Source organism: Rhinolophus hipposideros (genome assembly GCF_964194185.1).
Source record: "Rhinolophus hipposideros genome assembly, chromosome: 7".
Taxonomy (NCBI): Eukaryota; Metazoa; Chordata; class Mammalia; order Chiroptera; family Rhinolophidae; genus Rhinolophus; species Rhinolophus hipposideros.
Genome location: NC_138053.1, coordinates 41,329,998 through 41,356,775, shown reverse-complemented (window position 1 = coordinate 41,356,775; position 26,778 = coordinate 41,329,998). Strand labels below are relative to the sequence as shown.

The 26,778-nt window shown below is 36.5% G+C and overlaps 2 protein-coding genes across 2 annotated transcripts in view; one reads left to right on the top strand and one right to left on the bottom strand.

Annotated features, from left to right (window-relative positions):
* Positions 1–13,688: 13,688 nt before the first annotated feature.
* MBLAC2 (metallo-beta-lactamase domain containing 2) lies at positions 13,689–26,599 on the bottom strand. Its single transcript, XM_081052965.1, has 2 exons — positions 25,694–26,599; positions 13,689–17,061 (listed from the first exon to the last, which is right to left on the bottom strand). The coding sequence occupies exons 1-2, from the start codon at positions 26,145–26,147 to the stop codon at positions 16,676–16,678; spliced, it is 840 nt and encodes a 279-aa protein (XP_080909091.1). The 5' UTR covers positions 26,148–26,599; the 3' UTR covers positions 13,689–16,675.
* Positions 26,087–26,778, top strand: part of POLR3G (RNA polymerase III subunit G) — a 36,820-nt gene continuing 36,128 nt past the window's right edge. The window contains exon 1 of the mRNA XM_081052967.1: positions 26,087–26,158. The gene's annotated coding sequence lies outside the window, so the exon portion shown is untranslated. The remainder of the gene's footprint in view (positions 26,159–26,778) is intronic.

The following is a 26,778-nucleotide window of genomic DNA, read 5'->3' as shown; positions in this document are numbered from 1 at the left end:
TTAAGCAGAAATTAATTTTATATCTACAAGACAAAATTAATTTGCTATGTACAAGAATTATTTTCATTACTATTAGTTCTGATCAAGTTAATTTCTACCATGTTGAGTGGTAAAATAGCCTCTTGAATACACAGTTAATCAAAGATACACAACCGTATATAATCAGATAATCTCCAGGTCTGCTAAACTCAGTAATCTCTTTTGCCCATTTCCAAGTAGTGGACAATTTTTCCCAACATTACTATTTTTAAAATAATTATGTTGATGGAATGAGCAGTATAATTGCAGAAAAAAGCCTTTATTTTATGTGCTGCAATATTAGGGCAAACCACAAGGAGGCATTTTTTGCACTAGATTTCCTACACAGATGATGACCCGGACCAATAATTAAATCAGAGACACTGTCATTAACTTTTGGAAGAAATTAAGCAGACAATGGATTTTCTTATCTCTAGAAGTAGATGTCAGAGGAGGTGAGCAAAGAATTGCCCCTAAATTAAAAGAGAATAGAAATTACTTGTTTCTGGCTCAGCTCACTCTTGAGTGTGATGTACCATAAAATATTTGCATATCTGGAGATGTGTCTCAATTTTTCCATATGATTTGATTTGGGGGGGGGGAATAAGAGAACACAGTACATCTGATGAACTAAGAAAGATCAAGGTTTGCAAAAACAAATACCTACAAGGGCAAGGCAGATAAGTAAAATGAGTAATGCAGGCTGGGTATAATACAGCATACAGTAGGGAAAGTATGACAAATTAGGAAGCTCATGTTCCATCTAAAGAGAGAGACTACTATTTGGGACTAACCATATGGTAATACAGATACCCAAATGCAAGATTTCAAGATTTTTCCTGAGAAATAAGAAAACCAAATTTGTTGGATTTTTTTTTTTTAAGATGCCAGCCACTTAACCAAAAAAAAAAAAATAAATAAAGTTAAACATGATGTGTCTTTCCTTCCTCCCCAAAAAAAATTTGCCTAAGAGAATTTTTTAGAGTCTCCTTTCCATCTGAAGCCTGTTGAAAGAGCCAGTTCTGGGAAGTGAGAGTGTGATTGCAGAAGGAGTGACAAGAATTGAGCAGGAGGGGTGACCAGGTAAACAATAAGAATGTGTAAACTGTGTACCTATGAGCCAAATGGGAACCACCGGAAATGGAGGGTTTGGGGAGGTTGGGCTTCTCATAATTTAGAAAAAAATGTGAACATCAGAGGTCAGTTTTATCCTTGACTATCCTCCTCATCCCTCACCCGAATGTGTCCATTGCTGAGCTCACTGAAGGGAATCAATAAATATTTGCTCATCGAGTTGTCATTCAGATAGCAAGTCAAGTGGAAAAATCAATATAACAACTTTAACTTTTTGTCAGCTGTTTTATATCTCAGACACTGTGGGATGTGTGTGGGTGTCTGTGTGCGTGTGTATTGTCTTAATTTCTTAAAATCAGTGGTGAAGCAAAGGTGTGAAATAATTAACAATAAGATTCCAGAATTGAACTAGGAATATATATCACCACAGCCTTTAAGGGTTTCACAAAATTGTAGATGTGTATTTTAACTGGCCACAGCCCATGTAAGGATATATACTAAGGCCTCCACCACCATCAGCACGTATTTGTCCATTTGGAGACAACTGACCTAAGCTGAGCAAGTCAGATTCTTTTTCTTGGGAACTTTGAATAGAGATACTAAGCCAATGAGTCGGAAAATGCTAAATACTTGAACTGGAAGGTCAGGGCAAGATGTAACAAAGAACAACAAATCAAAGCTAAGTACAAGATAATGTATGAGGGAGCAGAAATGCCACAAGTAAACCCAAAAGCATAGATAGAGAAAAGCAGGGGCCACTCTGAGGGTGATGGAAGGAGGTGCTGAATTTCTAGCATTCTTTTTCCGTTTTCCAATAGACTTAGCTGTATTTTGTTTCTTCAATATTTTTCAAATGGCCAGTTTTGTTTATCTGATAAAGTCTCTCTTTGTTGATGCTAATCTGAGCCTGTATTTGTTACTGCAACCACACAATTCCCTGTCTACTAGTTACAACACTGCCAGATACAGGAAAAGAAACATCCTTGGCAGAATGGAGAGACCTCATTAATGTGACCTGAAAAGGTGGTGTGATCTCCATGGTGATTCTTACAGCTGTGCTTTTTACTGTTATGACTGAAGGTTAAATTAAAATGTTGCTAAAAAGAAATGAAATAGAACCTCAGGGTCAGATTGAGTCCTTCCTTGGCCATTTCCTATGTAATTCTCTCAGCATCATATATTTCTATTAAAAATATTATGAAAAATACTTGATGATTGTTAGGCCTACATTTAAAGGTAATTTTGCAGTTTTTGCCATAAAAAACACCATTTAAATATTTAAAAATCTGTCCATTTTATTACCTCTTTAGTGGTTAGTTATTTTTAAATGCTTGGAATAACCTAAATAGATCAATGGAAACAAATCATCTCAATATATCTTGCATTTCTCCTTGATACCTTGATCAATGATTCAATTACTTTTTTTTTCCCTTTCCTCATTTGTCTCATTTTTCCAATACCTTCCTAGAATCTACCTGGCTTGATAATATATAACACACTATTAATATTTTCTATTTGTATATTCATTTGTTTAGTTCAGTACTGGGTATCTTGTGTGTGTTAAATAAGAATTGAAATGAATTATAGAGGGTGCACATATAAACATAAAATGTAGGGTTTTTTAAAAAATACCTTTTTTTCAAGTTTTTTACTGGCAAGTAGCTTTGTAGCTATACCTAATTGTGCCAACTATGTGGACAATTCTGTTGCAGATAACTAAATTTTATTATTATTATTATTATTATTTTATTATTTTGCTTAACTTACAGTGTAGCACAGACCCCTCAGCATTCCTACCTTTAGTAACAAGCTTCTTACACATTACTTTTTACCATCAGTAAATAAGTATATAAATATTAATTGATATTGAGCTGGGGAGGATTTATTAAAACTGGTGTTTTAGGGAAATTATTCTAATGGTAGAGCTTAGGATTGGAGAGAGAGAAAGATGATAAGGACAGTAGGATTTTCTACCAGTAATACATGTGTTAGATGACAGATAGAACCCTGAAGTAGATGGAATGTAGAAGGGATACAAAGTAAGAGACAAGCTTGAGAGGTATCATAAAGATGATGATAGGAAAGGTTCTGAATAACTGAGTGTTTGATTCTAGGTATCTGTGAGAAAAATGGGGAAATCAAGAGGATTGGTTTTGTGATAAGACTGTCTAAGTTGAGGTAGTGATGTAACAACTCTTCCTTTCATTATCAGTGATCTTTTTTATTGTTATTTTTCTACCCTATTTGCACCACAAATAATTATGTTTTCAATAGTACAGATAAGAATCCAATCATTTGGAAAAATCAGGCTTACCACATTGAATAATTCCAAGCTAGAACAAAGATTGGCCTGAAATAGCCTTCTGTTGGCTTCTTCAGTTATTCATTCAATAAATATATCACTGAGCACCTACCTTGAGCACATTTGTTTCATTTCAAGACTTACAAGGGAAAATGGGACAGGAATTGAGTGATCTGGGATAGAGTGATGGAAGCAATCAGAGACATAAGGGGGTAGATTGGTACCATCTTATAAAACTATATAGACTTAACTTTTATTTAGAATGAGAAAAAAAGATTTTGTGGCAGAGCAGTGATGTGATTCACCTTATGAATTTTAAAAGGTCACTCTGTATACTTGTTGAGAATATACTGGGGAATCAAGGCAGGAGTAGAGAGAGCAGTTAGAATTTGGTTATTGCAATAATTCAGGTGAGATTTGATGAGAGCGGAGACAAAGGTAACAGTGGTCGAGATAGTGAGAAGTACTCAAAATCTGAATTTGAATTAGATTTTGAAAGCAGAACCAATAGGATTTGTTGCAAGTGGGATGTATCAGTTAGGAATTGTATTCAGCAATTAGGAACAGAAACCTACCTGGAGTGTTTATTTGTTAATGTTACAATAATTCCAGAAGTAGACCATCCAATAATGGTATGGTGGCTCTCTGCATCTTCTACCCAGCTAAGCTAGACTTTTTAAACAAACTTTTAAGAAGTTCTACACAAACATTTTGACTCATAACTCCTAAGGTAGAACTTAGTCACAAAGCCACACTTAACTACAAGGAGTGTCTGGGAAATGAAGTCTTTCAGGTGAGAACATTATGCTCCCCGCCCAAAAATCCTGGAGTTATCTTATTAAAGAAAATAGGAAGAATGGACACTGGTGGTAACCAGCACTCTCTGCCACATAGGTATGAGACAAACTGAGAGGTCAAAAAATGACCTGAGGAAAGAGCTTTTACCTTTTCTATGTCATTAACCCTTTTAGCCCTTGGTGAAACTTATGTCCTGCCCCCTCAGAACAATTTTTAAGTGCATGAAATGAAATACATAAGATTACAAATGAAGCTAATTATTTTGAAGTACCATCATCAAAATATTAGAAATTATGTGATAATGATATATGTGCGTCTTCATAATTGCTCCTATAATTCAAAATAATGATAAGTATTAAAGATATTTTGAGATCTCTGCAAGAACTATAATGTGATATTAAAATATCTGTGATTTTTATTGGTGACAAAGTCACAGGTACCACTAGCAATATTGTAGTTTATTGCCTGTAATCATAAATGAAGGAAACATTAATTTTAGTTATAAGTTCATGTTATTATAAGTGGAATTTTTTTCCTATCCAACTTTATAGACTTCTTGACCTTTTGAACTGTTGTGACCCCAAAGTTAAGGACGCCTTTCCAAAAGATTTCAGCCTGTGCATAGATACCATTACTGAGGTTTGAGAGAAAAAAAAAATCCAAAATTCATTTTTGGACATGTTAAATTTGAGGTATCTATTTTATTAATTAGAATTAGATTCACAGAAAGAAAAATCTAAAATGCCAGTGGGTTAATAGCATCACCACATAAAAGCTTCAGACAGTTTGCCCAGAGTTGGCAAGATGGCCCCACATATTCTTTCATTTTGTTGCTCCACTGTATGTTTTTCAATTCCTAAATTCCCTCTATAGTCCAAAATGGCTTTTGGACCTCCCGTCACTATATGCATTTTAAATGCCTAGAACAGAACTCTGGCAACCAATAAATATTTGTTAAATGGAGACAATAGAGATACAAATGTAATCATCTTCCTAGAAGTAACAGCTCAAGTTTTAAAAGATGAGATTTTTGAGGAAGGCAATAGTGATGTGTGCAGACACAGATATATATGTATACATAAAAGCATACACATTTGAGGTATTTCCTTAAAAATCTAATATTATATATTGAAAGCTTGTGTGTATATACATTCACATGCAACACACACATGCGTATAGAAGGGCCCACATTTAGAAGGGCTCTGCACTCAGTTTCATCCTCTGCTGTTGTTATTTGAAATTCTTCAAACTTTTTGAACAAGAGACCCCATATTTTCCTTTTACATCGGGCCCCACAAATTATGTAGCTGGTTCTGTGAACAGACTTTTCATTTTGGCGATTTGAAACCTTAGGTGAGTCTTGAGATTGTACTTTGCTGGAGAAAACAAAGACATGCTAAATTTTGAGTGAATGGTCCTGAAATATCAATAGTGAGTTGACAAAATCACAAGTTTTAGCTGCCACAAAAAGTTTTAGTTCTCCTCCAAAAGCACGTATGCTAAGATCACATATTCAAGGTAGCCAAACAGGTACCTGAATAACTACATGTTGTGACTTGGTGGAATCTAGATCAATACCGCTATACTATATTCACAATTTGCAATAAGAACAAAGAAATTTTAACTCCCTTGTTTATCAGAAAAGCCTCGTAAGTGGAATTTCAAGTTTTGAGACTACTCAATCTTTAATGGGTGGCACCAAAAAATGAAGTTTAATGAAACAAACAAGCAAAAAATAATAACTTTGTCAGTGAGACAGATGCTGGTGGCAGATGTGGAAAAAAATTTGTTTTGAGAGACTGTATCCCCAGGAACACAGCTGATTGTTCTAGTCTTCATTCACCAACTATTTTTCCCCTATTTAAACATAGTCTATTCATCCTCTAACTAGCCAAAATAACTGTCACCGTCAGTCCTGAACATAAAGGAAGCCAGGTTGAAAATTTGAGTTGGTGATTTTTGTCTGGTCTCAGAACAGAAAGAGCCTGACCCAATTGTCATTTTTCACAACTGAATATTTTTTAGATATAACAAATGTCTTTGGGCCGGCCGGGTGGCGCAGGCGGTTAGAACTCCATGCTCCTAACTCCGAAGGCTGCCGGTTCGGTTCCCACATGGGCCAGTGAGCTCTCAACAAAAAAAAAAAAAAAAAAAAAAAAGAGTCTTGATTACGCCAATCCACAAGACCCTGGTTTTCTTGGAAAAGGTGGGAAAAATAATATGAGTTAACAGGTCTATTACTTAAGGTTACCAAAATTGACATTCAAAATATCAATATAATAATGTTTCTAGTAACGGTTCTTAACCTATCCTCTGAGCATCAGAATCACCTCTGAAACTTTTAAGCACTTGGATATCCAGGCTTCTAAAATTATAGACCTCTAGATATACTGTTTTAATTGGGCTGTGGGCATCCCAGGCATTCATATTTTAAAAAACTCCTACCTGACTTAAGTGTACAGTCAAGGCTGAGAATTGTCATTTCTCTCTTTTCTATATAACGATATTAAAATATCAATTTACTTATTTTCCTGTCGCCCAAACACCTCTCGTGTTGTTTTTTTAAATAGTTGGAGGGCAGGTCTGGGATGGTCTGATTTAAACTTTAGAGTTAATGGCAGACTTGTAATTCACTTTTGGTGAGTCCTGCGATTACCTGAGAAAGATGGGCAGTTGTTTGCAGAACAACTGCAGAAATCAATTTGTGTTGAGCTAATTCACATAGTTTTAAAGAAGCCTAATGCAGCATAGCATGTTTCAGGGTGAACAGCAACAGGATTTTATTTAATAATGGTGAATGGACTTCCATGCATTGCTGGGAAGGTCACTAACTGATGTGATAAATGTACATCTACTTTCTGACCTCAAGAAACAAAGCATTCAGGGAGGCGGTTTTCTGGATAGCTGGATGTTACTAAACTTCAAAAGCTACTTTAACCATTTGGGATGCAACTAGTTCTAAATTGTTATAGAAGTTTATTGAGCGTAATTTAATCTTTTCTTGATAATACAGATTCTTAATCATCAACTCTTATAATCAGTCAAGAAACAGTAATGGCAGCTGGAAATGGTGAGGTGAGCAGGGTTATCGAAGGTCAACAGAACCTGGGTTCTTAACATGAAGGACCAGAGAATCATTCTTATTGTGGCTGTTAAAGGTAAATTGAGGCATTTAAAGAATTTTAGGAGTTTATTTGAGCAGAAATAGGTTTCAATCAGGCAGCATCCAATCTAGCAAATAGGAAGGAGCTCTGAGTAGCTGTACAAAATGAAAGATTTGTATAGCCAGAAGGGAGCGGTAACAAGGAAGTTATATGAAGGAAAAAAAAAAATGGGTTGGTTATTGCAAGGTTACTTCCATGTAAGGGATGGCAGGGGTCAATCAGACAGATTAGTGCTGATCAGGCGGTTCCTGATTGACAGGTTTAATCTGGAAGAACTGAAACTGTAATTAAGTTAAATGTAGGTTTGGTGACATGGGCTTAGCATAAGCAACTCTGGGGCCTGTGGTCTTGTTTTTAACATGGCCCAGAGCCATAATCACCTAAGATTAAATTGATAATAGACTCACTGTGGGGAGGGAGGGTTCAAGAAGCCAAATTCGTAATTGTAACTCTCCCACATTTTCCCATGTCAGTGGAAATCTTGGTGTTAGGACAACTAGCACAGTTTTCCTAATTCTTAAGCTCCAAGGGAAACCAAATCAAAATTAGGAACCAATTTATCACTTTATCTTGAGAAATCTCTGTCTCAGACTCCAGATTAGTCATCAAAATTAAAGTTTTCTCTGTTTATAGGGAGTATAGAATAGTGGTTAAGACTGGGGCCTCTGGAACCAAACTCCCTGGATTTTAATCCTAGTTCATTTATCTGTGAACTGTCTCAGGTTCCTCTCTGTCAACAAAAAGGGAGGCATGTTATTAATAATACCTGTTTTATAGTACTTGGTTTTGAGGAGCAAATGATGTAAGTAAAACAAAATAGTGTTGGGCATATAATAAACGCTACAAAAAAATAAATGCTGTATAAGCAGGCCAATATGGGAGTAAGTCATATTAAAGGATAATTTTCAAAAAACAGTTAAAACCATGTCTCTGATATAGATATAAAATGAGCATGTACCAAAGATTCTAGTTAACTTATTCTTAGTAGGAGAACCAGGAAAATGTCACAACTGGTTCCAAGGAAAAGTCAAAGAACAGAGATATCTATAGATCAGAAAATATTGAAATGAATTTGCAGAGGGACTTAAAACTTGCTTTTTGGGGTGAGAGGGTCCTTATTGTTCTTCCTCCCAAAATTTATTTGCATGTCTATAGACAAAAATTTTGTGTGTTGCACTTTACTGTTCTAAGGTTGAGAAACCTAACCCAAGCTACTCTGAACCAGGTTTCATAGAAATTGAAACCCTCATACATTGCTGGTGAGACATATAAAACGAAAATATGAAATAGGACAGCCACTTTGCAAAACAGTTTTGCAATTTCTTAAAAAGTGGAAAGTAACATTACGTATGACCCAGCAATTCCACTGCCAGGAATAAACCTCAGGTAATTGAAAACATATGTACACATAGAAACTTGTACACGAAAATTCATAGCAGCATTATTCATAATAGTCAAAAAGTAGAAACAACCCAAATGCCCATTAACTGATGAATGGATAATTAAAATGTGGTATAGTATATGATGAAATATTATTTGGCAATATAAAGAAATTAAATACTGATACATGCTACAACATGTATCACGAATTGCCAACAATTCGTGGCTCTTGCATCATGACAATGCACAAGTTCACACAGCACTGTCTGTGAGGGAGTTTTTCGCCAGTAAACAAATAACTATATTGGACACACTCCCTACTCACCTGATCTGGCCCCCAGTGACTTCTTTCTTTCCCTGAAGATAAAGGAAATATTGGAAGGAAGACATTTTGATGACATTCAGGACATCAAGGGTAATACAGTGACAGCTCTGATGGCCATTCCAGAAAGAGTTTCAAAATTGCTTTGAAGGGCGGACTAGGCGCTGACATCGGTGCATAGCTTCCCAAGGGGAGTACTTTGAAGATAACCATAGTGATATCAACAATGAGGTATGTTGTACTTTTTCTAGGATGAGTTCGTGGACTTAATTGTCAGACCTCATATTCATAAATTTTTTTATGTGTTTTCTTACATTTGTTTGTGTTTGTGCCTACAATTTAAAAAACATTTATTACACACATGTATTATATATGATAAATTATATCCTTGAACTCATTTTTGTTTGTATAAGTGAATACTATAGATTTTTTAAGACAATTTTTAGAGCAGCTTTATGTTCACAACAAAATTGAGTGGAAGATACAGAGATTTCCCACAGACCGTCCATATCCGCACATGCATAACCTCCCCCATTATCAATATCCCCCATCAGAGTGGTATTTTTGTTACAGTTGATGTATCCACATTGACATATTATAATCATCCAAACTTGGTAGTTTACATTAGGGTTTACTCTGATGTTGTACGTTCTATGGGTTTAGATAAATGTATAAGGACTTGTATCCATCATTATAGTATTATAAAGAGTATTTTCACTACCCTAAATATTATCTGTGCTCCACCTATCCATCCTACCCCCTCCCCCAACCCCTGGCAATCATCGATCTTTTTACTGACTTCATAGTTTTGCCTTTTCCAGAATATCATATAGTTGGAATCATATAGTACATAGCATTTCAGATTGTCTTCTTTCACTTAGTAATATGCATTTAAGTTTCCTCCATGACTTTTCATGTCTTGATAGTTTATTTCTTTTCAGTGTTGAATAATATTCCATTGCCTAAATGTCCTACAGTTTTATTTATCCATTCACCTACTGAAGGACATCTTGGTTGCTTTCAAGTTTTGGAAATTATGAACAAAGTCTGTATAAACATCCATGTGCAGATTTTTTGTGTGGACATAAGTTTTTAATTCATGCGGGTAAATTTCAGGGGTCATATGGTAGGAGTATGTTTAGTTTTATAAGAATCTGTCAATTGTCTTCCAAAGTGGCAGTACCGTTTTGCGTTTCCCCACCGGCAATGACTGAGAGTTCCTGTAGCTCCACAGGCTTGTCAGCATTTGGTGTTGTCTGTGTCCTGGATTTTGGCCATTCTAACAGGTTTGTAATGTTATCTCATTGTTGTTTTAATTTGTATTTTCCTGGTGACATATGATGTGGAACATCTTTTCATATGCTTATTTGCCATCTGTATATCTGCTTTGGTGAAGACTCTAGATTTTTAATGTTAATTTTACATCCTACTACTTTGTTAAATTCTCTTACTGCTTTAAGTAATTTTTCCAGTTATTTTCATTTATTATTTTGGTTTTTCCCTAAGATGCTGACGTGTAGTGTATATAAACGTAAGAAGGGAAGGTTTTAGAGCTCCATATGTGAGTGGCAAGGAAGGGAGGCTCAGCAATTAGAGGCTGCAATGTACGGCAATCTCACTGAACCATTTTCTTGGGAACTCCAGATTCAGTATCATAAGAAAAGGGTTTTTCAGTCTCCTGCCTGAGGGTAAAATCCTAGTTGCCAGCACTCTTTGAGCTAGGTTGGAGCCATCTGGGAGTGTGAACATTTAGTATACAATCTTTTGCTGTACATAAACCTTTGCTAAGTCTCTCTTTTTTAAATATAGGACTAAAGATTAACAAGGTCTGGTTTCCTCTGAATAAAGATCCTGTTTTACATGCCCCACATAATAATCCTCCATAACCCTCCTCTGGAGTTGATCCCAGTTTTGTGGGGCCTAAAATTTATGCCGTTTAGGAGCTTTGAGAGAAAAACTAAAAAGTAACTTTGTTTTCTTGGACCCCGGTAAGGCTGGGCTCTGAAAGCTAAAGAGTACTTAATTTCATGGTAAATCTAAATTAGCCTCCCATCTTCCCCAGGAGGGGACAGGATATTGCTTAGTAATGTAGAATTAGGAAGGGATTTGGTAGTCTAAATCATAAACAGAATTTGAATCAAAAAGACTTTCACCCCAGTAGAGTACCTAGTACTATCAATTTCTAAGCCTTTTGGGGAGAGAAAGGAGATTGTGTGGTAATAAGATTGTTTCTTGGCTTTCCTTATTCCAGTTTTCAGCTTTCTTGGATTTGCCAAATCAGTTTTCAGTTATCTATCAGCTTTCCAGTGTCCAAAGTGTTGATGCTGCTGTCTCCTTTACCATTCTTGCTGTTCTTGTGAATTCATGACATTTTTTAAAAATGCCTTTTCTCTTATTTTACTGAGATTCAGAAAAGAGCAGAAGTCAAGGTGTGTGCTCAACCTCCATTCTTAGCCCCAAATCATAAAGTGTCAAATCACATTACTAAATTGTCCCCTCAAATGGCTGTAGCACTTTATAGTCATAGCAGCACAGCATGAAAATATCCACTTACCCCTACCAACATTCCATGTTCTCAAGATTTCCCAGTCTGGTTAAACTAACTCATTACTAAAATTTGTATTTCCCTGATTACTACTGAGGTTCATCATAATTTTATGTTTATTGGCCCTTTGTAGTTCCTCTTCTATGAATAGCCTATTCATATAATTTACTCATTTTTCTAATAGGTAGTGAAGGGGATGGGAACTCACCATCCCCAAATATCCCATTTTGGCATATTGATTGATTTGGCAGTAGATTGAGCGGAAGTCATCTGAGAAAAAGCAAATACAGGGCTCTCTGACCTCCCGCTTTCTACCTAATGCAGGACATAAAATGTCCCATGAGAAAGTTGCCTTCCCTATACCAGGAAGGAGAGAACATTCTTATCACTGGAGATGAGGATTCAACACCAAGATTAATCTGCATAAACAAACCTACTAAAATAACCCTGTGTTTAATTAGTTCCCCCATATATTTCCTCGTCATTTTCCCACAATTTACTAACCCTAAGCCCAAAACCTTTTTCCTGTCATGTCAGTCTTTACAATTTATTGTTCTTTGTTAAAATTGTATATGGGCTCTCAAGCCTATCTACTTCTTTGGATTTTCATTTCTTATATATGAACATCTCCATGTACATGTAAAAATATTAATATTTAAAAATTTTTTGAATGCTTTGCTGCTGTTTATCTTTTGTAAGTTTAATTCTCAGGACCAGCCACAGAACGTAAGAGGGTAGAGAAAAGGTCTTTCCTTCCCTATAGTTTACCTTTTTCTTATTGATTTGTAGGCATTCTTTATATTTGTTTAAAAAATATTTTTTGTTATACAAGTTGTATTTTCTACTAATTTCTCTCTCTTTTTAACTTTATGGCATCTGCGTTCTAAGACATTTTAAATTTTAATAGAATTTTGATCTTTGTTTCTATATAAAGATCTTCCCTATCCTAACGTCTTAAACATGATTTAAATTTTGTTCTAATACACGTGATTCTGTTTTTCACACTTAATTAAGTCTTTAATCCATTTGGAATTTATTTGTATGATGGCAGTGGCCTTATTTCCCACATCAACAATTGGGATCTATATTGAATAGTCTATCTTTATCCATAAATTTGAAATGTGATATTTATTAACTATTAAAGCTTACGAGGTTGGACAATTAAGTTCTTGAACATGTTGCATTGATGTTGCTAACCTTTTTTGATATCAGAGAGATTCTTATTTATTATGAATTTGTACCAATTGGACAGTTAAAACCAAGTTTACTGGGGCGGCCGGGTGGCTCAGTTGGTTGGAGTGTGAGCTCTGAACAACAGGGTTGCTGATTTGGTTCCCACATGGGCCAGTGGGCTGTGGCCTCCACAACTAGACTGAAGGATAACGACTTGGAGCTGATGAGCCGTGGAAAAAACACACTGTCCCCCAATAAAATTAAAAAACAAAAAAACAAAACAAAACAAAACAAAACAAGTTTACTATTTGGAAGTGCTGAAAAGGCTGCGTGAAAAAGTTAGACAACCTGAGCTTTTCGCCAACAATTCATGGCTCTTGTATCACGACAATGCACCAGCTCACATGCCACTGTCTGTTAGGGAGTTTGTAGCCAGTAAACAAGTAACTGTATTGGAACACCCTCCCTACTCACCTGATCTGGCCCCCAATGACGTCTTTCTTTACCCGAAGATAAAGGAAATATTGAAAAGAAGACATTTTGATGACATTCAGGACATCGAAAGTAATACGACGACAGCTCTAATGGCCATTCCAGAAAAAGAGTTCCTAAATTGCTTTGAAGGGTGGACTAGGTGCTGGCATCGGTGCATAGCTTCCCAAGCGGAGTACTTTGAAAGTGATAATTTCAGTGATATTCAGCAATGAGGCATGTAACACTTTTTCTAGGATGAGTTCCGAACTAATTATCTGACCTTGTATATGGGTATTTTTTGGTTACTGGATTCTCTATTCTTGTCCATGGATTTGATATCTTATTACAAGTTTTTCAAAGGTGCATTTCATATAGGAAATATCCTTGCAAGAATTTAAATGGCAACTGGTTAACATCATAAAAAATACCAATTACAGATTGAAACAAAATGTCCATCCACTTTAATATTTATCACACAAATATTTACTTACACTTATCTGAAAATTATAAGGGACAACTTGTGCATGTCACATTCATATTACTATCCATATAAGAACAACTACACATAATCATTTACTCAACTATATCAGGGTAGCATACAAGGTTTTTGTTTAAGACTTCTCAGTTAAAAGGAAACACCAAATAAGGAAAATGAATTTCCAAAGATTAAGTTAACAATATAAATAATAAAAATTATTTCTAAATGTCTTACATTTTGTCAATTTTGAATTATACTTACATACTATTATTTCTAAAAATACAAAACAAAACCAAAAAAAAAACCAACAACAACACCATAAATTACAACAAGGGTCACTGTCAGGGTGAAAATACATAGTTTTAAAGCTTTTTTTTAAAATATGTTATTATTATGCTTTAACATCACTTGATTTTTTCTTGGCACATGTGGCATCTTGAAAAGTAAAAATATACTTTGCCAATTTTATGTTATTATGCAGGTATAAGAGAAAGAGCACAGTTTGAGAGGCAGACAGACCTATGTTCAATTACCAGCTGTGTCCAAAGTTGTATAATATTAGGCTGGTCAATTACTTCTTTGCACTGGGGCCAGGATTAAATTAAATAAAGCACATTTTAAAATTCATAGCATGGGCACTAAATGAATGATAGATCCTTTCCCCAATTTATTCATATTGAAGCAATAGTCAAATATCACAGTCTCATGTTTTGGTACGATTTGAAAAATTAAAAAAAAATTGGGAAATTTAAAAATAAAATCAATGTGTTTTGAAAAATTATTCTTTTAAGAAATAAGAAAAATCTTCATCAGGTTTAAATATTTCTCAATAAAAATGAGTGCCTAAAAAAAAAGGCCTAAAGTATGATAAAAATGGTCCATGGTTAAGGACTTTTGGTTTTATTTTGTGCTACTGATATAAAAATAATGGCTATATTTAAGGCTCATTAAGTGATTGTTTGTAGTTGCCCTGAACCAAATTTATATTCTTGATGTTGCACTATCAACTGAAACAGACCTCCTGCCTTGAATGACTATCGTAGAGAAACTCCCATGATATTCTACACTTGAACAATCATGGCCTCCTTGCTGATTTTAAGTTAAGGTTCATTTGGTAGCATGTGGCAGTACAGCTTGTCTGTCATTAGGATGATTCTTCTATACAAAATCACAAACCCATCTTTCTCATGCTAAATACTTGGTGTTTAGAAGATCTAAGATTCCTGAAAATTAAATTTAAACTGACACAGGGAATAGCCTACACTAGACAGCAATGCTTCCATTCCTATTCTTGGATCTTTTTGTTTCCTACCCCGACCACCTAACAAATCATCCTTCCAAAAACCCCTCTTCCTGGAACCTTTCCCTGACCAAACTTCACATCCCTCCATTTATGTCCCTGATTCACGTGTTATTTGTATTAACTTCAACCTGCATATAATATTATTCATGTTTTGTTTGTCTTCTACTTCCAGCTAGAATGTAGTCTCTTTTGACTTTTTAAGCTTCCACAGTGTTGAGCACAATGCTGTGCAAGTATGTATGTGATTGTGTGTATGAGCACGTGTGTAGAATTAATTAAAGACTAAAGAACCTGGGTGGGTGTAGGGCAGGAAAAGTTTCATAACTTTTTCAGAAATCAATTGCTGGACCTTCCTAAGACTAAAAATCTGATTTCCAAAGCTACCCCAGTTTGGTTTTTGGCATGTCAATAATTAAAAAGGCATTGAAATTTTTTTTAAAAACCTTTATGAAATATTCCAAAAGGTTTTTAAAATAAATTATTAAGAGCACCAAACCAAAACATTTTACTAAATAGTGGTATAATCTTTCCTATAACTTTACAAATGTAGACTTCTTTTCATTCAAGACAAAGAATACTGAACAGGAATAGGTGTTGTGAATCAGGATTAAAAAGGCAGTTCACTCTAAGTTGATATCTAAAACACATTTTGCAATTAATTTGAAAGGACTTCTGTGGTACATACGTATGTCATGCTAAGTAAAAGAATGATTTCTATCAGGGTGTTGTAGATCTCTATAGTTGTTGGGATACGATAAAATATGACATACTGAAGTTGCTATTTCACATGAAAAATTTTGTTTATAATAGCTGTTAATATTAAAATAGGATATAATAAAAAAGTATTCTCAATGTGTATATTCTCAGATTTGCCTGACAGTGTCCTTTTGAGAAATCTGACAATTTGTAATTAGATTACAGACATCTGAATTTCACTTTTATGATTGATAATATTATACGTACATAACAAACAATATATAATAGCTTTTTACTGAAGTACTCTGCAATTTACATTTAAAGCTTTTCAATAAAACAAAATTCATTGTACTTTTTGTAAGTAAAATTACACAACACATAACGTACGCTATAATTACATTAAGAATAAATAAAATGAAGCATAAAATTTACATATCATAACAATAGATTGTTTTAGCTGTCATTCTAAATCTTAGTTCATATGTTTGTATCGAGTTCCAATGTATTTTAAATCAAAGAACTTTTATCTTTAAAAAATATACTAAAAATATTAAGTTCGGAGTATAAACATAATACTCTTTATGCCTTTTTTTCTAAGTCACCTAGGAAATAAAATAAGACAAGTAGGAGGCAAGGACAGGTGTTCCTCTTACTGAAAAATGCCTTCTTGCTTCCCCATATACTTTTATGTCATTTATAGAGCAAATATTAAAGGATGACAGCTTTGGCAAATTATAATCTTAGTTAAGTGGTTTCTTACTTGGAAGAAAGAAAAAATAAACTACGAACTTTCTTTTTTGACTTATTCATTCTCAACCTTTTATCTCTAATAGACGACAGTAGTATGATAGCACTTTTTGAAATACTCACCATTAATCATTTTAACCAGCACAACATGAATTGGATTAATTTATAGAATTAATCGGAAATAGATTATTGGTATAGATACTAGGGTGAGGTCCTAGAATTTGTTACACGTAGGGCTAAACTTGCAAGAGACCGCATGGCAAAAGTAGAAACTTTGTGACATATCCCAGCTTTTGAAATATAGTTAGAAGCCAGTCGAAAAAGCCTTTCAGCACCGAAAGTATTGAAGTGCCCAGGGAGCACCTTCTCTACCAGACCTCTATCTACTAATTCTATCAGACGTTCACAGCTTCCAACATAGTCACTTATCCTGCTGTATGGGAGCCAGTCAATCAGCGATCCATCATACACGACGTCTCCACTGAAGAGAATCTTTCGGTCTTTGTCATGTAAGCAAATACTGCCCCTAGAGTGACCAGGCATATGCATAACAGTGAGCTGTCTGTCACCAAGATTGATCACATCCCCTACAAATGGAAACAGAGTGTACAGGTAAACATGTTGCATACATGACTTCAATCACTTAAAGAATAGAAGAACACTAAATGGCTTGAAAGAGGTTGGGAAGGTGACCCTTATTTTACTTTTATTTTTAAAATACCATATTTCTTAATGATGATTTAAAAATAAGTTGCCTATATTTCAACTGCCAGACCAGTGTTTGCCAAAGTGAGTAATGTGGAACACTCTTTCTGCAGGTTGTTATTATACATAAAAGAGAAGACGGAAAAAAAAAATAACTGTGGTCAACTCATTTTGGATACTCTTTCTTTAAAAATTAAGTTTTCTTTTCTGCAAGGCTTCTTAGAGCTTTTAATATGCTAATGTACATTGTGGATATATATCAGGGAGATATGGTTACATAGTTTCTCAAATTTATTTGGCCCTAAAACTTTAATTTTTCAGAACATACATGGTACCAGGATCCTGATGACACAATTCATGAATGCTGCTCTAGTAAACAGCATTGTATTATTGCCCCTTCTTTTGTTACCCTGTGAGAATTAAGGTTTGAGGACTTGGTACAAATTCTGCTGCTCTGGCTGCTGCTAGTACTGTGAGAAATAAGCTGTCCTTAGTGTCTAACCCAGGAACCTCATGTCTTCTGTCAGAATCCATTACACTATGGCAGACTAACTTACTAACTTGCAAATAGGCTAAAAAGGCATACTTTTCCTCAGTTGTTTGACAGTGGGAGGAAATTGAGCCATATGATTACAAATTTGCTACTTTATTGGATTTAAATAAATACTAACTTAAGTAAATCATCATAAGTTAAAAGTTTCATAGTGTTATCTCTAGTGCAAACATACACAGAAAAAACTCAAATATACTTAAAAAGATAAGAGGAATTAAAATGATGCCATAATCAGGATTTGTTAAACATAAAAAATTATAATAAAGAACAGAGGGATAAACAAGAAATGAGACAGAAATAAAACGGCAGACCTAAATACAACTGTATCAATAATTACCTTAAATAGGAGTGGGATAAACACTCTAATCAAAGGCAAATATTGTCAGACTATATTTAAGAAAGCAAGATATAAGTCAGTCTACAAGAGAAGAACTATAAGGTCAAAGACAAAAATAGGTTGAAAAGTTATGTACACCATATATATTAATTATAACAACTAGAGTGGCTATATTAATATCAGACAAAATAAGGAATATTGCTAGAGAAAAGAGGTACATTATCTGAAGAAATAATTAGGTCACTACATTAAAAATAGAAATTATAGATACACCAAAAACAGAGACTAAAAGATGTTTTGTTATATCTGTACACTGAAACCTATAAAAACACTATCAAGAGAAATTAAAGAAGATCTAAACAAAAGGAAAGATATTCTGTTTCCATTGACCGGAAGACTCAAAATTAAGATGGTAATTAAGTTTCATTTTTTTCCTATAGCTACAATGTCTAATTTCTAATAGAACTTTCTGAGATTATCAAAATATTCTGTATCAACACTAACCAACATGGTAGCCCCTAGCTACATGTGGCCAAATGGCACTTGAAATAAGACTAGGGGAACTAAGGAGCTAAAAATTTAAATTTAATCAATCTTAATTAATTTAAATTTGTATTTAAATTGTCACGTGTGGCTAGTGGCTACTGTAATGGTCAGTGTAGAGCTATAGATTCAACCACATATCAATCAAAGCCTTGACATACTTATTTGTAGAAATTTAAAAATCTGACTCTATAATTTATATGGATATGCAAATGACCTAGAATAGCCAAAACAATTTTGAAAAGGAGCTAAAAAATTGACAGGCTTACATTACCTAATTTTAAGAACTATAATAAAGTTACAATAATCAAGACAGTGTGGTGCTGGCTAAATGATATACATAATTAATGGCAGAGAACAGAGTTCAAAAAGAGACTTATATATATGGTCAATGGAGTTTGGACAAAGGTGTCAACCAAGGTAATTCAGTGGGTAAAAGGATAATATTTTCAACAAATTGGACTGGGGCACTTTGGAAAGCCAAATGCAAACAAAACCAAAAATAACAAACCAAAAAGAAGCTCTCAACCCTTACTTCACAATATTAACAAAAATTCAAAATGGATCATAAACCTAAATGTCAGAGCTTCTAGAAAAATAATAGAAAATCTCTGTGATCTTGGGCTAGACACAGAGCTCTTATCTATGACGCAAAAAGCATAAACCATAAGGAAAACATGACTAAATGGACTTCATTCAAGTTATACAGTTTCTTGCTTAAAAAGTCACCATTAAGAAAATGACAGGCAAGCCACAAACTAGGAGAAAATATTTACAAATTTTATATCTGATAAAGGACTTGAATTCAGAAAATATAAAGAACACTTACACCATAATGATAAGAAAACAAAAATTCAATTTTAAAAAGGCGAAAAAAATTTAATAGACCCTTTAACAAAGAAGATATTTGAAAAGCAAATAAGTACCTGAAAAGATGCTCAATATCATTAAGGAAATGCAAATTAAACTACAATGAAATACCACCACACACTCATTGGAATGGCTAAAATCATTCTAGGACTGACAAAGTCACACGTTGCTAAAGATGTGGAGAAACTGGAACCCTTATACACTGCAGATGGGAATGCAAAATGGTATCATTGTTTTGGAAAACAGTTTGGCATATTCTTAAATAATTAACATACACATATTATAACACCCAGGAATTCCATTCCTGGGTATCTACCAAGGGAAATGAAAACATGTATCCACACAAATACTTATACGCAAATGTTCATAGCAGCATTATTCATAAGAGCCCCAAACTAGAAAGATTCAAATTTCCTTCTAGAGACAAATAGATATGTTATATCCAATTACTTCTAGGCAATAGAAAGGAATGAATTAATAGATACAACCACATGGATGAATCTCGAAAACACGCCAAATGAAAGCAGACACAAAATACTATATATTATATAACATTTATAGAAAATCTGCAGAAAAATGAAACTACAGTGACACAAAATAGATCAGTGGGGCTATGGGTGGGACCAGGGATTGTCCTGGTCTTGTCTTTAATTACACTTGGATCAGACTCTCCCAAATGTCCCAGCATTCCAGTCATAAGTGGCCAGATTCCTTCACAGGATAATTGTTCCAGATTTACAGTGTCTCTGGGGATCAGGAACCACTGCGACTTACTGTATGATTAGCAGGTAAGATAAAGAAATTATAGCTAAGTTGACTTACTAGAGTTGTTGGAGAACAATTGTTTAATAAGTGTACAGAAAGGAAGGGTATAACAGAAGTTTGATCCTAAAAAAAGAAGTCTAGAGAATTATCAGTGTAGTCTTATTAATCTTATGTTATATTCAGGTGATACTAAAAATATTTAGCAACAGAAAAGAAGTTAAGTCCTACCTATCAAAACAGATACCAACTATAAGCAATTGATAAGGTCATAATGGCTGAATATCATGACATCTGCCATTACTCGGTGGCTTTATAAATGCTTTCCATATGCTTATAATGCTCATATATAGCATTTCATCAAAACCTTTCTTATGAGAACCAGAACTGTCTATGAAATGTATCCATATATAATACACATACACACACACTATCCACCCAAACCCTCGCTCTCACCCACGTGTTACCAGACTCCAGCCATACTAGAGTTCTCTTGGCTCTCAAATACCCTTTCTCATCTTGGCATCCCCAATCTTTCATTTTTATTTCATTCTTAGTCAAATAAATATATGTGCATATTTCAAATAAAATATTACAGAAAGGCTTAAATATAAGAAAGTTCTTTGCCCCATTCTGACTGTCTCCAATTCTGCTCCCAAGAGGCAACCACTTTCAACAGATTTAGCTATTTTTTTCCTGGTAGTTGCCTTCACTAAATGTAGTTATCTCTAAATAATGTTTATACTCCATTTCTCGATTTACCAATTGAACTGTTCTCATTTCATTCATGTATTACCATTTGTTTCTTAGAAGATGTTATCTGCTGGCTTCCACTATGAAATATAAGGATTTTTAGATCTTTACCCCTCAGTCTCCACCTACCATCAATCACCACACATGTATATATTTCTCATCCTCTCACCCTCCAAGAGTAATGACTCAACTGCTCCAACTGGGAGCCCTCTCTGCCCGGGATATTATCATCGTCAGAGTATCATACTTTGTCATCATTCTGATTTTTCCTTTTTCTCCTGCATCAGATCTCCTGTTTCCTGTATTCAATGTCTTCTTGGTTTACTCTCGTTTTGAAGGGAATAAATAGTCTGAAGGTATATCTCGGTAGATTCCTATATAACAGCATGTGAGAAATTTTTTGAGACTTTATTAGTGGACTGGATGTAGAATTCTAAGTTGGAAATCAATTTTATTCAAATAAGACAGCACTTCTTTTCTAGCTCCAAAGCCATTATGATCTGTATAGATTACCTTTTTTTGTTTAAGTTTCTAGAAGCTTGGTTCCCAGCGTTCTGAAATTTTGCAATAATTTGCCTTGGGTTAGATGTGTTTTCATCCATTGTGCTAGGAACTCTGTTGGCTCGTTCAATCTGGAAATTTACAGCCCTTACCTATGGGGTATTTTCTTGAGTTATCTGTATGCTTTCTTTTCCTTCACTTTCTTCATTCTATCTATGCTCCTATTATTCCAATGTCGGATTTTCTAAACTGGTCCTCTATTGGTCCTTAGTTTTTATTTTGCCTATCTGCTCTTTTTGTCAACTTTTCAACATTATCTTCCGGATCTTTTACTAATTCCTGACATTTGAAATTCCAGGAACTCGTGCGTATGTGTGCGTGTGTTGTTCTGTCTGTTGCTTACATTTAAAGCATTCTATTATCTCTTGGATGTCTTATATACAATAGCTTCTGTTATCTCCTGGTGATACTAATGATAGTCCTCCGCTCTCTAGTTGCTTTATGCTGTTTTAGTATTTGATCTTGTTACAGGATTTCCCCAGATTTTTTCATAATGTTTGGTTGCCTGTTTAAGAGTAGGGGATGAAAAGGCTGTTTGAAACACATGCATGGGGCCTAGAGACCTAAGATTCACTGTAGAGATATCAAGCCAAGGATTACTTAGGGATCGCATCTTAGTCTTTCCTATATGGCTGGGCAGATATCCCAGATAAGATTCTTCCAATTTCGTATTTGGGGGGTAAAGGCCTGGCTCTCATTGTCCAGGAAACTAGTAGGAAATATATATATACATATATATATATATATATATACATATACACACACACACACACACACACACACACACACACACATATATACCGGGCGTGCCAAAAAATGTATACATGTGGACACTTTGGTCAATGTTGCTCAAACAGTAGTTTGCCGTAATCAGAAGTGTCTGGACGCTGAGGGTAACCACTTTGAGCACCTCTTGTCATTGCAGAAATCAAAGCGACTTGTATTCATCTTTAGTTATCGGTATATATTGATCATTACAATTTTAATAGTTTTCCTTTCCTAAAATGTGTACACATTTTTTTGGCACCTTCTGTACATTCTCAACTTATTCCTCCTTATTTCTCCTATTTTTCATTTTGAAAATACACATACACACGCTTATTCTTCCTATTTTCCATTCTGAAGACCTGAGCTCAACAGCACGTGGCATCTCTCAAGAAACCTGTTTTACTCTCTCTGGAGAACAAACTAACTGGATGGGCATAAACTTGGGAAGAAGGGTTCTAGAGCTTAAATAGTTTCTTAAATGCTTTCAACGCATACTATTTATTTTAGTAGTACTATTCCCTTTGCCCCACTAAAGTACCTGCTGCTGCTAATTCCTTTTAAGGCTCCTGCGGTGCAAACTGGATTGGCTCTTGATTTTCCATTGCTGGAATAGGATAAAACTCAGTTGTCAGTTGTCCAGCATCCCAAACAGTTCGTCAGTCAATGTGGATTTATACTTAAAATGAACAAACCATGGTCCCTTTACAGTAGTCTTAATGGGGTATTAGAAGGGAGTCAAATTAGACATGTTCGTTCATTTTGCTACTTTTCTGGAATCTATTTTTTTGGTTGGTTTTTAACGTCCCCAAATGATTCAAGTGCACCTGAAACCACTGCTTTATCATCTTGGTGACACTGGGCAAACTGTTTAAACATACCTAATAGGAGCCAAAATGCCTGCACTTCATTCATATCATTTGAATATTGTGAAAATAAGCAAAATGTGTGCCCATTCAAGAAGAATGTGCTCTATCAATGTAAGGTTTATCACAATCCTCTTAGAGAAAGATACTATTTCACAGGTAGTAGGACAAGTTGTTTTCCATCGAAGACCATGCATTGGATGATGATTTCTCCTTGTCCTCTTTGTCCCTCATTTACAAGTCATCTTTTGCGTTACAGTACATATATTTATGCTTCTCTGACACAGGTAATCATCAATTCACCTAAGTGAAGCTTAATGACTTCAACCCCCCCTATGTTCTAACCAAAGCAAAGAAGATTCTACGCTGTTCGGTATGTGCTGCAGATGTGTATGTGTGTAACTGTGTATGAATTTTAATATAAATATTTTATATCTCCTTCCAGGCATCAGAATTATGATTATAACAAGTTAGTAGACCACACCATTCAGAAGAGACAATAAGGAAATTAATATTCTCGAGAAAAGTGGAAATTAGATCCTACTTGACAGAGTGAGGCATCCAGTTCCCGGTGAAAAACAACGTTTGATTTAACACAGTATTATCACCTTCAAAGTGTCTGGTAAATATTAAACTTTCTTTTCATACCTTCAAAGGCTTAAAGCACCAAACAGGTAGCTTGCAGGCCCCTTGCAGCTCCAAAATGCTTTAATTATAATTATAAGGCTATAATTCTAGCATCAATTGGGATTTGGGAAACCTGGATTGTATTCCCAGCTCTTTCCCAAAGTGGCAGTGTAATCTCAGGTATGATATGCAGGCCTGCTTAGACTATTCATCTAGGAAACATCAATTCCTATCACTGTTTCACCATTGATTTCCTATTGCTGGCAGAGAGAAAAAGTAAATGAATCAAAAAGTAATTTATTCGTATAGACAATTTAAATATATTTTAAATAATAACGTAAACATTTCTTGGTCTGGATGTCAGAAAAAATTTATTCTGAATACCCGTCAACTGCATGGAAATCTTACCTCTAAAAGTATCAGTTCTATCAAGATATACAGTAATTAAAAGTACATTTAATGTAAATGTACTTTTTTCATCTCAAATTGTTAGGTAATATGAGATTCCCCTCTCAACCAGGTTTTTTTTTTTTTTTAACCCTTAGATTTAAATTTTAAATGAAAAGACTTTGGATAGGGTGTGAGATATAGAATCTTGATTTATATTTTTTATATCTCAAGTGATCAGAATCTCACCTGTAAGATAAACTGATTTTCGTAAAGTAGTTCATTATTTGTCATATCGGTTGGTCATAAAGTGAGAGTATTATATAGCAGTAACTGGATTTTGCTACCTCTTCGAGGAATATTTTAATAAATTAAATTGGCAATTAAAATGGTTTCAAGATAGAGTAGGAAAAGGGGTTTTCACGTCCTACTTGGAATTACCATAATATAGTTATACAGTAGGATTTTTGTATGATCTGCATGCTTTGATATATTGTGCCTTGGTTCAAATCCTAGCTTTTGTCACTATCAGCCACCTCACTTCAAATATTGAGAGAATAAAATGAAATCAACGAAAGTATTCTAAAAAGAAAAAAGTCAATTAATATACAAATATTGTGTATTTGGACAAATATTCTGTGTCCAATTAGCTCAATTATTTAAGTGCCTGCATAGTGTTCGGAGGACTGGGGCCCTACTCGTATTTTGTTCCTTTAGTTTCTTTCTGAACCCTACTCTGTGTTTCATGGGGCCTAAGAGGCCTAGGGCTACCTATGCATTAATCCACATACTTAACCATCACCTGCAATAATCTCCGTGTTAATCTTTCCCAGGCCCTGCTTTCAACCAGACCAGATATCTATCATAATGTAAGACTCAGACATATTCTACTTTTTATGTACCCTATCTGGTTCTTTCTCTGGTGAGGCAACATCAAGAACAGAAATCTATCTGGAAGATAAAGACGCAAGAGCAGATGGCAACCACTGTTCTCTAATGGCTTTCTAAACCTACAGGTGGAAATTGCTCATTGCTGGCGGTCACCGAGCAGATGAAGGCAGCAGTTCGCAAAAGCAGAGAGCATGCCATGCACTCTCCTTGAGGCGTCATTCCTTGAAAGTCTTCTCTCTAGAAAAGCGCCTGGAAATGTCTGACAGGTGTACGGGAAAAGAATGGGAAATTCCTAGTCACAAGTCTCTGCGGCGTTACTACTACACCTCACAGAGGAAACGGACAAGGGGGTGGGACCGGCTTTCATTCGAGTACTCAGCTTTGCTACACCGTGCCAGAGCTAGTCTCAGGTAGGGAAGGCTGCGATGGTCTTGGCTCTGGTCGAGTGTCAGGGCAGGGAGAAACAAAAGTGGTGTTTCTGAATTGTAGCAAAACAAGCCCCCTCACATCCACGCACATCTGCAACATGCATCCCTCGCACAGTTCCTTCCCAACCCCCTCCCTCAATGAGAGCGCGCGCGCCCGTGAGGGCCCATTACCATCCTGCAGGATGAGGGTGGGCTGTACCGCCTGCACTCGGAATTGCCTGGCCCTCCAGCCGGGGCTGGGCGCCCGTACCACCTCACTATCGGACAACCAGGTCACGGTCTCAAAGTTGTCCCCGCGAGCCAGTGCCTCGGCCTCGGCGTGGTGCACGGCCACCCGGTCGAACTGGTAGAGACCACCGGAGTGGTCGAAGTGCACGTGGGTGGCCACCGCCAGCAGCGGCCGGCACGCCGCGTCCTCCTTGGCCCCGCCGTCCTGCAAGAGGCCGGAGGAGTACAGGTATTCCGGAAGGCTGCGCAGCCCCAGGCCCGTGTCGATCACCACGTCCTGCTCGGAGCCGCGCACCAGCCAGATGTTGGCACGGTTGCCAGACTCATAGAAGCGTTCCTGAATCCAGAAGATGCCGTCGCCCAGGGACTTGTGGGCGTACCACTCGAGCGCCGACATGCTGGGAAGAGGTGCAGCCAGGAGGGGTGAGCGTGGGCGTGTGTGCCTCCCGCAGGCTGCCCAGACTGCTGGCGCTGCGGCGGTGTGCAGCCGTGTGCCCGCAGCCAGGGAGGTGGCGCAGAGCAGGGAGGGGGAGGGGGCGGGGGGTGCGGGGGGTGCGGGGTGTAGAACTAGGAGGAAGGAGGCACCTAGACACTGCCTGTGGTGGCCGCTGTACTCCCACGACAGGTCCGCGGAGAGGAGAGGCTGTTCTGCCCGCCCCCCGGGCGCTGGAGGAATCGCAGCCTCTGCCGCCGCAGCACAGGAAGGCGTTAACGCTTTGGACCACTGGAGACCTACAAGGCGACCCTTCCCCAACCTGGGGGGGTCTAACTGCAGAGGCCGGGAGCTAGCCGTCGCAGGCACCAGATCCGCCCACCCACCGCGCGCCGCGCTGCGCACTTCCAGCCCGCGCGGAGTCCGACCCAGCGGGTTGGACAACTACGGCGCCTGCCAAGGGATAAAAAGCTCTTCGTCCAGCGGGCGGGGCCTAGCGGGCGGGGCCTAGCTAGGAAGTGGGCGGGGCTAACTGGTCGGGTTCCGAATTGGGCTCCGAGGCCTCGTGGAGGGCGGAGCGCGCTTCTCGAGAGGT